The 12,246-nt window shown below is 54.5% G+C and overlaps 1 protein-coding gene across 1 annotated transcript in view; it reads left to right on the top strand.

Annotated features, from left to right (window-relative positions):
- The window catches only part of INPP5D (inositol polyphosphate-5-phosphatase D), a 96,843-nt gene that overhangs the window by 22,510 nt on the left and 62,087 nt on the right, over positions 1-12,246 (top strand). Inside the window, 1 exon segment of the mRNA XM_029932862.1 lies at positions 11,364-11,514. Within this exon segment, the coding sequence (XP_029788722.1) occupies positions 11,364-11,514 (151 nt within the window).

The raw sequence follows: 12,246 nt of genomic DNA, 5'->3' as shown, positions 1-12,246 counted from the left end.
CTATTGACAAAGGCCCCAGCCTCTCCCAGGGTCTTCACTATTGGCCTAAAGTCCCCAAACGGGGGTTCCACCATCCAGACACCCAGACCACATGCTGGCAGACAGAGCGTTGTCACTGCCTGACCCCTGGCTCCGACTGTGGTGGCACCGACAGAGACCTCAGACGCCGCGTCTCAGAACTGTCATTTCAGTACCAGCCCGAGTCATTTAGGCTGCAGCTCCTTTGATGTGAGAGGTTCAAAGCACTTTATAAGCTGTTCAAGTCCGCGAAGAGAGCATGGGGCTTACTCCCGCTGCACCGATCTCAGAGAGTGAAAGGCACAGATTCGGGACCTCATGATCTCAAATCCCAATGGGGATCCCAGCTCACAGCGAGCTGCTGCACGCTGGGTTGGGGAGAGGGGCGTTGACCTGACATCCAGGGCCTCCTGGGCAGGAGGGTGCCGTGGACAGGACTGCTGGCTGTGTGGGTGAGGGTGCAGGGCAATGGGGGGCGGGGGGGCTGCCTCAGGAGCCGGAGCTGGGAACCGAGAGCTGCAGGGTCCCAAGCCTGAGGAAGGGGCATGGGTTGAGAGACAGAGATGTTGGCTCAGAGCAGCGGGGAGGGGTGTGGATGTGGAAGTAAGTGCAGCCTGGCAGGACTCATGCCAAGCCGTTCTGGGAAGTTTGCCCAAGACAAGGCAAGAGAAAAGCCAAGGAGCCCAGCTTCAGGAAGTGGGGACGGGTTAGGACAAGGTAGACCCCAGCCTGATGGCCGGGGGAGGGGGGTGTAAGACAGAGCCCCTCCCCCACCCCCACCGCCATGCAGGTCCATGCCCACCCAACCCAGCGGGCACCCTGGCACTCACCAGGAGCTGGGGGGAGCTGGGAGCAGCTGGTGGGTGGTGCCGGGGCAGGCTTGGCAGTCCGCGCTTTCCTGCCTTTGAGCTTCATGCCTCCTCGCAGAGCTGCCGCATCAGTCCCTTCTGCACGTGTGAGACTGAGCCAGCAGTGTTGGCCTGCATGCTCTCCGCGCCCTCAGACATGTGATGGGGGGGGACCCCTGCCACGGGGCGGGTCCAGCGGAGACAGGACGGTGCCCACGGATTACAGACGCCCCACCCGCATCACCGCCCACCACAGCTTGGAGGGCAGGCCTGCTTCTCCCACACACGGGGCGTCACACCTCCCGGCCCACCCACTGTGCCGCGGAGGCTGAAGCTTCCCGAGAATCTCCAGCCACCTGGTCCCACCCCGAGTCTGTGGCTCCCGGTGTCTGCTCTCCGCCCTCCTGTCTAGCTGGAAAGTCCGTGGTTTCCCCCACCACCTGCCCACTTTCCCTTGGGTGCTGCTCTTCTGACAGTGCCCCCCATACAATTCGCTTACCCACTCTGAGACTCCGTTTTCTCAGCTGTGAAATGGGGCAGTGGCACCCACCTGTGATATTAGGTATCCCACAAACTAGACAGCGCACCCAAATTACCTGACCCAATTCCAGTTTCTTCCATTAGAGGTGAAAGCCCGAGAGGTTCCAGGAGACCCCTCAGAGGGCCCCTCCCCTGCCCCTGGCATAGGACGACAGCAGGAAGCTGCTCTTGCCCCCGCGAGCCTATCCTCTGTCCCCAGTGGCCAGTACCTGGACTGTTCACTGTTCCGAAGCAAGGAACGGTGAAACAGACCCTGGCCCCTCCCCCAGAGAGCCCTTGTTCCCCACCTGCTGCCCCCACCCCACCCTCCAAGTGCCATAGCTCCCAGCCCTCCAGGCCCCCTGAACTCACAACACCAGACTGCTTGCAAAACACAGCCGCCCCAGGGGCGCCTGGGGGGCTCAGTCAGCTACGCATCTGACTTCAGCTCAGGTCATGATCTCATGGTATGTGGGTTCGAGCCCCACGTCAGACTCTGTGCTGACAGTTCGGAGCCTGGATTCAGATTCTGTGTCTCCCTCCTGCTCTCTCTGCCCCTCCCCTGCTTGCACGCTCTCTCTCTCTCTCTCTCTCTCTCAAAAATAAATAAACATAAAAAATTTTTTAAAAAAGTGGCCTCTCTGAAAGGTCCCACAAATAGTTCTGAGACCCTCAAAAACCCCTCAACATGCCCTCCACTGGCACTGAGCATTGTCCCTTTCTCCGTCGTCAGCTCTCGCTTGTGGGGGGCAGTGGCAGGGGAGACCCTTGAAGAAGTCTGTGCTGCCTTTTGTGCACCCCGGGGTCACCGGGGTCCCTGCCCCTGCCTCCGTCCGCTTGTGCTGTGTGACCCTCCGTGGTTGTCTTTCTATTCTCGGTACGTTAGTATTATTACAGTTATCTGAGCATCAAAGATGTTTCCAAGATGGAGTTTTTGTACAAAAGCTTCCAGAAACAACTTTTTCAAAGTCTGGTACTCTTAGACAAGATGCCGGTAAACCCTTCTCCTCTGTGTGGAAATGCTTGTGTGTATGTGTGCGTGTTAATTAAACAGGCTACATAAACAGATTTTAAAAGCTAATTATCGTGTATAGCTCAAAACACTGTTTACGTGTGACCATGGTGCAGATTAAGGTACATTAATCTTAAGATAAGTTGAAAGGTAATATCTTTCCCTTTAGTTTATTTCTTTGAGAGAGTGAGAGAGAAGCAGAGACAGAGAACGCTGGGGAGGCGCAGAGAGAGGAGGAGAGAGCGAGCGAGCGAGAGAGAATCCCAAGCAGGCTCTGCGCTTGGGACCAAGGCCAGGCTCAATCCCAGGAACAGTGAGATCATGACCTGAGTGGACACGAAGACTCAGTAGTGTAACGGACTGAGCCACCGAGGTGCCGCATAACATTGCTGTCTTAAAATTGCTCACTGTTTTATGGGGGTACATTTTGACACACTATACACCCCATTGCTCTTCAGACACTGCCGGCTGGAGTCCGCGTCTTCAGCGTCTGTGCGTGCTCGCTTGAACCTCTTATTACTGTGATGGTTGGCAAACAGTGGCGATTTCCATCATTCCTCCGACAGTTAGTAATTGGCATTCTCCTGTGAGAAAGAACGTTCTGGTTCATTTATTTACATCGGAATAGACTCGCCGATTGCTCATTTGTTCCATGAATTACAATTATTATTCATTTTGATGCTCAAACAGAGCTCAGATAATCCTCTTCAGTTTCTGAGCATTTCCTTACTTTCTGGGGCAACAGATGCTCAGGTCTACCGCCGGCCTTTCCTGCCCGGCCCTGGAATCAGCCTCCTCTCCTGGGATCCCGGCTCTTCTTAGCGCCAACTGATGTTTAGCAACCGAGCCCCGAGCTCTGGGTTTCCGGGCTGCAACCGTAGAATCTGTCGTTGCTTCCTAGGACACGTGTGGGCACACACGCACCTTCACGCGAGCATCAGTGTTTACCTGTAAAAGGCGAGTCCACCTGGAGATCAGCCTGATGCGTCCTTGTCCAGTCTGATGCTGCAGAGTTCATTCTAGCCTGACGCCTCTGACAGTGACAAGCCCGGCTCCCGTTTCTCTGTATTTCTCACCCTTTGTTCATTTCCCTGGATGTACCCGGGTCTGAGGCCTCCTTCTAAGGTCCCGGCCACTTCCTTACCCCACCTGTGTCTTCTGCCTGCTGATGGCCTCCTTGGCCCCAGCCCCCAAAGCCCCACTGGCCCTGTGGCCCCTTCAGAGAAAGAGCAAGGAAAGAAAGCAAACCCATAAATAAATACGGGGGTTTTCTTAAGCTTCTTTATTTGAGTGAGAGAGAGAACACAAACGGAGGAGGAGAGAGAGAGAGGGAGAGAAAGAATCCTGCTTGGGTTCTACACTGTCAGCACAGACCTCAATGCAGGGCTCAGACTCACGAACTTTGAGATCATGACCTGAGCCGAAATCAAGAGTCAGATACGTCGCCGACTGAGCCACCCAGACCCCCTGATAAATATGTCTTAAAGAGAAGAAAAGGGGCCCCTGGGGGGGTTAGTCCGTTAAGCATCCAACTTTGGCTCAGGTCATGATCTTGCGGTTTGTGGGTTCAAGCCCTGCATCAGGCTCTGTGCTGACAGCTCAGAGCCTGGAGCCTGCTTCAGATTCTGTGTCTCCCTCTCTGCCCCTTCTCTGCTCCCTCTGTCTCTCCTCTCTCTCTCTCTCTCTCTCTCTCTCTCTCTCTCTCTCTCTCTCCCAAAAACAAACATTAAAAGAAAATTTAAAGAGAAGAAGAGAAGAGGATGGGAGAGAAGGGAAGGGAAGGGCTGACTTTTAAAAAAAATTTTTAATGTTTGTTTATTTTTGAGAGAGAGAGAGAGAGAGAAAGACCGAGCACCAGTGGGGGAGGGGCAGAGAAAGAAGGAAACACAGACTCTGAAGCAGCTCCAGGCTCTGAACTGTCAACACAGAGCCCAACGTGGGGCTCAAACCTGGGAACAGTGAGATCATGACCTGAGCCCAATTGGTCCCCCAACCGACTGAGCCGCCCAGGTGCCCCAGGGCAGACCAATTTTTAAGGAGACACTTCCTGGGGTCCCTCATAGGCCATATAGTTGCAGAGGGATTCCTGGATCTGAAGTTGGTCTCCAAAGCACTTCCCAAACCTGACTGTCCCCTCCTGTTTCCTCATTAATGGGCACTGACATCCACCAAGTTACTAAAACCAGAGGTCTGGAGGGTCCTTCCCAGCCCCTCATCCCTCATCGGCTCCTCGCTGGCTGTTCCACTGTTCCAGGCACCGCTCTGCCTCTGTCCTGGCCCCTGGCCCTCCACTGCACCTCCCCAGTTCAAGCCCAGAGTGGGGCTGCCGTACTGTCTGCCCCACAGCCTCTACCATAGCCAAGCTGACGTTTTCCAGAATGTGAATCTGATCAAGTACACACACACACACACACACACACACACACACACACACACACTTTTAAATGCCTTTAATGGCTCCACATCACTTTTAGAACAAAATCCAAACTCTGCAAGGCCCCAAAGGTCTCTTTGCTTCCTCCTTCTTCACCCAAGTTGGGGTCTGCAGTTTTCAGGAAGAGGTTTTGGGGGAGAAGGTTATAAAGGATTGAGAACAACCCGAGGGCAGAAGGGAAGCCAAGGAGAGAATGTCAGGGCCGGCAGACAGAGGCGAGGGCAGAGGCAGCCCCAGAAGGAGGTGGGCCCCAGCTGACAGGACAGAGACGGCAGGTAGGACAGAGGCGTCCAGGCCCTGCTGAGCTCATCTCTGAGCAGCGGAGACCCTGCTGGACCTCAGAGGCCAGGAGGCGCCGTCCCGGAAACAGAGGCGGGGGCTGGACGTCCCCCCTCACTCTGCTCCAATGGCACGGTGCCTCAGTAGATATGTGGGAGCCCCAGGTCTGGGGGGCTCTGAACTGAATCCAGCCCTGCTCCCACCGCCCCTCTGGGGCCTTGAATGCCTCTCTAGCCTCCAAGGCAAAATGGGGACAGCAGTGGCAGCAGCCACCCCACCGCCCTCCCGGCCACTTCTTCCCAGCAGCCAAAGGGTATTGTCACCGGCTTCGGAACCTCTAGTGACTTTCTCCTTGAACTTCAGTGAAAAGCTTTGCTGTCCTGCGATAATGAACACAGTCTGGGGCTTTTGTCCTGCTTCATAGAACTGTCTCGTCCTCTGTAAAATGTCCACAGTAACTGTATTTGCTTATTCACTGGCAGAAGCTCGAGGGGGGGGGGGAGGCCTGAGCAGCGGCTTCCTGGCACCGCCCCCCCTCAGGTCCCACTCAGCTCCCCATGCTGGCTTCCCCCTGTGTGCCTGCAGCTCTTTCGGTTCCCCATTTAGAGATCCCAGACGGTGCTGAAGTTAAAGCGACCCCCCTGGGAAAGTTTGGCCCATCCAGCACCCAGGCCTCCCTGCCCTGCTCGCCACTCCTCCGGAGGGTGTCTGAAACTCACAGTTATTTCTGGAAACACCACACTTCTCAGAGTGCACAGCCCCAGACTGGACCCACAGCTGTCCTTTGCCTCAAAGACCCTGGTGGTGGTCTTTTCCTGAGCCCTGGGGCTGGGGCTGGCCCTCTTGCCTTGCTCTCACCTTCCCGAGGAGCCCTAACCTGGGTGAGCCCAGGCGCCCGGTGATGGGGGGGAAGGCCCTTTCCCGCAAGGCCCAGCTTGGCAACCCGCATCTCCGTTTCCTTCTACAACTTTTCAAACTCATGCTTTTATGCCACGGGCACATCTCCCCAAACGGCCATGAGGCCGGTCACTACCCTTCAAGGGGCTACAGGGGCTATATGAGGCTGAGTGAAGGAGGGTCCGTTTCCTTCTAGGACTTAGAAACTTGGGGGGAGTCAGGCATCGCTGGGTGTGGTGAGGAGGGCTTTGTAGAAATGGTAGTGCTGGAAGGTGCCTAGAACATTCCAGAGACCTGGAGATTTTAACGGAGACAGGAGAAGAGATCAGTATTTTGTTTCACCATCTGAACTACCCCCTTACCATGTTTTCTCCTGTGTGACTTTTGGTGATGAACGTAAGTTCATATCAGTTCTGTCGATCCCACAAATCCCGAGAAGCGACTGCCCGATCTATGCATGTCGTCAGTTGGCTGGCTGACCTAACATAGGAGATGTTTTGCTCTTTGCATTTTCAAAATTGAGCGGTATGTGCTCTGGGTACCTGCAGAAGAGAGGAGGAACTCCCTCCTGGAGGTAGGAGAGTCACCCCAGAAGCCCAGCCAGCCATTGGCGCTATCCTGGGGTGCACGCTCTCGGTGCAAGTCTAACATGGGGCTTCGGGGTTTCTCTGTTTCAAAATGAGTTGATAAATCTCGTCGGGAAGGCAGTGGCCGCAGAATGAGGAACAAAGTCTGGAGGCCTCAGCCGTTAAGGATGTAGGGCAGCCCCCCTTCCCCAGAAGCATGGCCGGTTCCCCTTGCCCCAACGATGTGCTGAGGGTCCTCTGTTAGCACCCACCTTCTTTGCCTCCCCTGCCCAGGTTTCCAGCTGGGTTTGGCGGATGGGAAGCACGGCCAGGTGAGGGTGCAGGGCTGCCTGCCCTGGCCGTAGCTCCCGCTGGACCACCCTCTGGGGTTCCTACCCCTGCCCCCCCACCATGGGTGGTCCCACAGGGTGGTAGCTGTGCCCCTGTCGCTGGCCCTGGAACGCTGTACTTCTCTTGGGCACAGCTGGACCCCTGTCTAAATCCTTTCTACTTTCACGTGACATCCGGCTCCTGCCAGGACCTGAGTGATACATGTAACAATCTTCTTGTCAACATTTGTATTTGAAAGTTGGCGAAAAGGCACCACTTTTGAGAGATGCTGTCCATGGAGGTGGGAGAGGATGTCTCTGCTAACACCATCCCACACCGTTCCTTTGCATCCCCCTGTCCTGTATCCATATCGGGTCCTCTCTGACCATCTCTCCTGGCTCCAGACACCTCTTACCCAGACTCCACCAGAGTCCTTCCAGCCACTAATTGCTGAGACCTTCCACTGTCGGAGCCTGCAGCCCAGCCCTGGCCCCTGACCACAGGGTATATGTAATATGGACGTGAACTTGACCAGGCCCCTATTTCCAGGGGACCTCAGTGTTCCTGCTGGTCCGTGGTCAGCGCCCTGTTCACCTCGAAGCCCCAGCACCTGACTCCCTGCCCTGCCATTGACGGGGCCATGTGTGTTAGGTCGCCCCCAAGTCTGCCTCATCTCCTGGCTGGCCACCGCATCCCACCCTCTTGGCCACCCTCCCTGAGTGGAGAGCCTTTCTAGGTCCAGCTGAGGAATGGCAATGCCACAGCTGGGCTGCTCCTTTCTGTGCCGGCCAGCTGGGGCTGCCCACCTCCTGTCTGCACTGCACTCCTCACCCCTGCACCCCACTCGCAGCCTGGACCAGCTCAGTTTATATAATCCTGGGCGCCCTGACCTTTTCTCTTCTCGTTGCTGTTCTGGAATGTGCTTTGAACATAAGTTCTTCAACAAGTCTGTGTGAACCCCTTCAAATCTTAGTGCCAAGAGCAAATATTGACGAGAACAGTTCCTCCTCCAGAGAGACCCTGACTTTGGCCGAGTTGGCATCTTGCCTTCCCCATTTCATCTGTGTGTGTCTGTGCTGCCCGTTGAGGCTGCTGCTTCCTGTTGACCCACACGTGCACAGTGTGTCTTCACTCCACGTGGGATCTGCTGCAGTGCCTTTCGGTGACCATCCATTGGCATGTCCTTCCCCTCCCCCCGTCCCCAAGGACAGGCTGCTCCATGGTCCCTGAGGTTTGGGCTCAACCTTTACCATCTACCTTCCTGAGTCTGCCAGGCCCTGGCTCGCGGGTCTCTGTGAACGGTCCACGCACAGGCAGGGGCCGGCATGTCTGTCCTGCCAACAGCGCTCTGCACCCGTCCTGGACACCGGGTCCCCCCTGCCTGCCTCCTGCCTCACAGGATCTCTAGAGATTAGATTCACGTTAGGGTGTCCTGTCCCTCTGTGTGCTTTAGACACTGTGTATTTCATCAGCGCTAAGATGCTTGTTTTTTCACATTGAACATCTCTGAAATAAATGTGTCCACACTTAATGCTTTGTGCATTAGCCTTTTTAGGGCTACATCTTAAATTTCCGTCCCCAATGTGCCCCCTCAAACACACGTTCCCGGCAGAGGACCCTCTTCCAGACTCGAATTTGGCTTTCTTTGATGGTTTTATATCCTTCTTCCCTACTCCTGAAAGCTTGTCCATTAGCTGTAAATTCTTTGACAAGATGTCACTCGTCACGGCTGCTTTAATGGAAGTGAGTTCCTTGATCTTGCATCATGTCAAATTATTTTCGCTATTCTGCTCATTTTTGGTTTTGAACATATTCTGGTTGCTTTTGAGAAGGCCTAGCTGCTGCTGCTCAGATATTTCTGGTTCAATAATGTTTGAAAGAGATTGCTGAACATGGCCGTTTGTGACAGCAGGGAATTTATTGAAAATAATTTTTTTTTAAAAACCCTTTGTTAAATTCTATAAATGTACTAACTGGCTCAAACCACGCATGCGTAGCCTCACATACAGATTTACACGCGTGTGGTACAAATGCACACACAAATACACTTGGAGAGACAGAGCCAAGTGGAGAGCCGTGGTCAAAGTCAGGGGGATTCTTGTTGAAGGCAAATGCGTCTTCACTGCAGCCTGGGGTAAACCACCAGGAGCAGGGGCCCAGGGACGGGTCTGAGTCCTGGCCTGTCCCCAGACGTCTGGGTCTGTTCCAGTCTGGGTCTTCCTGCTTTGTTTACTATCGCAATCCTGCTTACCTGTAGCCCTTCCCGAAGACGTTCCGACCAAGCAGGCCCTCACCCCCAACCCCGCACCCTCCGTGTCAGTCCCAACCATGCTGAAGGGATCGATAGGTCTCTGACTTGAAAGTGGGCAAGTCAGGATGGCCGGGCCACACTAAGCCGGACCCCCTGTGACCGCCAACCTGGCAGGCTTTCCAGCCCCCACCCTATTGGCCCGTTGGCCTTCTTTCCCACATGGGTCAGTCCCAGCCCCTTCAGCAAGAAGGCTGCTGGCAGCCCCCAGCGGAGCCTTTGGACCTCATTGGTTTCAAACTCCAGTGATGGCACCTTTTCAACTTATGTGCAAAATTACATGACTGCCAGGGGGTACCAGGTGGAGCAGTTGCTGAAGCATCCGATTCCTGATTTCATCTCAGGTCATGATTTCACAGTTCATGAGTTCAAGGCCCACGTCAGCTCAGCGCCTGACGGTATAAGGCCTGCTTGAGGTTCTCTCTTTCCCTCTCTCTGTGCCCCTCCCCTGCTTGTGTACACTGTCCGTCAATACAAATAAATAAACATTAAAAAAAATAAATAAAATTACATGACTGCGCCCAGCTGGCTCAGTCAGTGGTGCATGTGACACTTGATCTCAGGGCTGGGAATTCGCACCCCGCGTTGGGTGTGAAGATCACCTTAAAAAAATAAACATAAAATCATAGGACTGCCATGGACAAGATGGGTGTTTTATGATAATGCAGGGAAAGCACAGGAATTTAGTGTTAGGACCCGGATTGCTGTGCTCTGATTCCAGGGAAGCCCCGCCCAGAAAGAGGCACCCTTTTGTGCCATCCCGCACCCACCAGCAGCCTGGTCCCTTCCTCCTGTCCAGCTGTGCCTCCCAGAGCCCGGCTCCATCTTCCTCTCCACCCAGGGCAGCAGCCCCCCTCAACCGCTTCCTGGCTGGGTCCGGAACACCCGATCCCACACCCCAGCTTTTGCTCTCTGTGCCAGGGGGAGGAAGAAGGCCAGGATGCCCCCGGTTTCCGGCTAGACAGTGGGGGGATGATGGCGCCATTCCTTGGGACAGGGAGCAGGACGAGAGGCAGGCAAGGTACTGGACAGGGCGGGTGGACAGGACTTGAGGACACGGGTTAGGAGGGTAGTTAGGGTACAGCATTAATGAGGTGCGTCTCCTTGCGGTTCTCACTTCCGCAGCCCTGTTGCCCTATAGCCCCTTGATATGGGCGGGGCCTCGGTGGGGGAGGGGCCTCCATGAGGCGGTGCTGGCTGCCCAAGGCCCACCTTGAATTTCTTGCTGCCCCCACTGTACAGGTGGAAGGAGACCAGGCCCCAGGGCATTTGAACTGCACTGAAGAATCACAAGCAGGCTCCTCTGTCATCAGCAACAGAGATATAAACCAGGGAAAAATACTGTGCTGCCTCACCATTTTTCTGACTTTTGATAAAATAGAATTTTAACAAATGAAAATATTAAAATTAAAGCAAAACAATTGCCAGAATAGATTGCCTTGTGTTTAAAAATAGGGGCGCCTGGGTGGCTCAGTTGGTTACGCGTCTGGCTTCGGCTCAGGTCATGATCTCACGGTTCGTGGGTTCGAGCCCTGCATCGGGCTCCTATATTAAAAGTGGGTCTTGGGGCACCTGAGTGGCTCAGTTGGTTAGGCATCCGGCTTCAGCTCAGGTCACGATCTCATGGTTTGTGGATTTGAGCCCTGCGTTGGGCTCTGTGCTGACAGCTCAAAGCCTGGAGCTGCTTCAGGTTCTGTGTCTCCCTCTCTCTCTGCCCCTCCCTCACTCGCACTCTGTCTCTCTGTCTCTCTCTCTCAAAAAAAAAATAAACATTTAAAAAAATTAAACGTAAGTAAGTCTCGGGGCCTGGGACTACAGGTGAGTTCTTTTATAAAAAATTCTGTTTTCTAATTTTGCCATCATGAACGTGTATTCCTTGTATAACAAAATGCTTTTTAAAATAAAAGTTAAACAAAAACAAAGAAAAAGGAATCTTTAAAACTGTCCTATTTGTGCCTTGTGCAGCCGGGGGCTGCTGGCTCCAGGATGCGAGGGTGTGGGCGCGGCGGACAGACACTGCGTGGGAGCCCGGGGCTTTTTCTGGATCCAGGTCACTCCCTCGGCCTTGCTGGTCTCCACGGCAGGTGGCCTTTGTGGTTAGGTGATGTCCCAGCCGGTTCAAGTGCGTCTCTGTCTGGGGTTCTGTCCTCAGGCGTCCGAAGGTGTCCCCATGAGGTTCTTCACGAAGCTGGACCAGCTCATCGAGTTTTACAAGAAAGAAAACATGGGTCTGGTGACCCACCTGCAGTACCCGGTGCCGCTGGAGGAGGAGGACGCGGGGGACGAGCCCGAGGAGGACACAGGTAGGAGGCGGTGGGAGCGGAGGCAGGAGGGGGACCGCCACCCTCTGAGCACTATGGGGGGAAGTCCCAGGGCATTTCTTTCACCACAGGGGCTTCTGGGTTAGGTGAGTCTGATTACCCGAGGGAGAGAGGGCGACGCGGTGCCTAAGGAAGAGCCAGGAACGCAGGCTCTGGGGTCAACAGACCTGGGTCACACTTCCTCCTCCCCAGCTTCTTAGCTGTGTGACCTTGGGCAAACTACCTAACCTCTCTGAACCACAGAGTTCTCTTAAAGAGACAGTGAAAATAGTAGCTACCTGTCAGGATGTCACCAAATGAGTCACTGAATGTAGAGCCTAGAGCCTGGCATACAGTAAGCACTCAGTATATGAACTGCCATCCTCATCAAAGCAACTAGCTGCATCTCACTGTAAAGAGAATGGAGAGGAAAGACTGGTAACTGACTGGAAGGGTAGGAGAGGTGTTTATTTATATCATCTTTAAAAGGAAAAAACAGTAGAGCCTGAAAATCTGTGAGAGTCAGGCCTCCCCTTGGAGGGCTGCAGACCAGCCACACAAGCGCCCGGCAGAGGCCACTGAGGCACAGAAACTTTCATGGGGCGCCTGGGTGGCTCAGTCGGTTAAGCGTCTGACTCTTGATTTCCGCTCAGGTCGTGATCTCACAGATTGTGAGTTCAAGCCCTGCATTGGGCTCTGTGCTGACAGTGTGGAACCTGCTTGGGATTTTTTTTT

The sequence above is a fragment of the Suricata suricatta genome, chromosome 3 (genome assembly GCF_006229205.1).
Source record: "Suricata suricatta isolate VVHF042 chromosome 3, meerkat_22Aug2017_6uvM2_HiC, whole genome shotgun sequence".
Classification (NCBI taxonomy): Eukaryota; Metazoa; Chordata; class Mammalia; order Carnivora; family Herpestidae; genus Suricata; species Suricata suricatta.
Note: the sequence above shows the minus strand (reverse complement) of the source record. Positions and strands in the feature narration are given on the sequence as shown.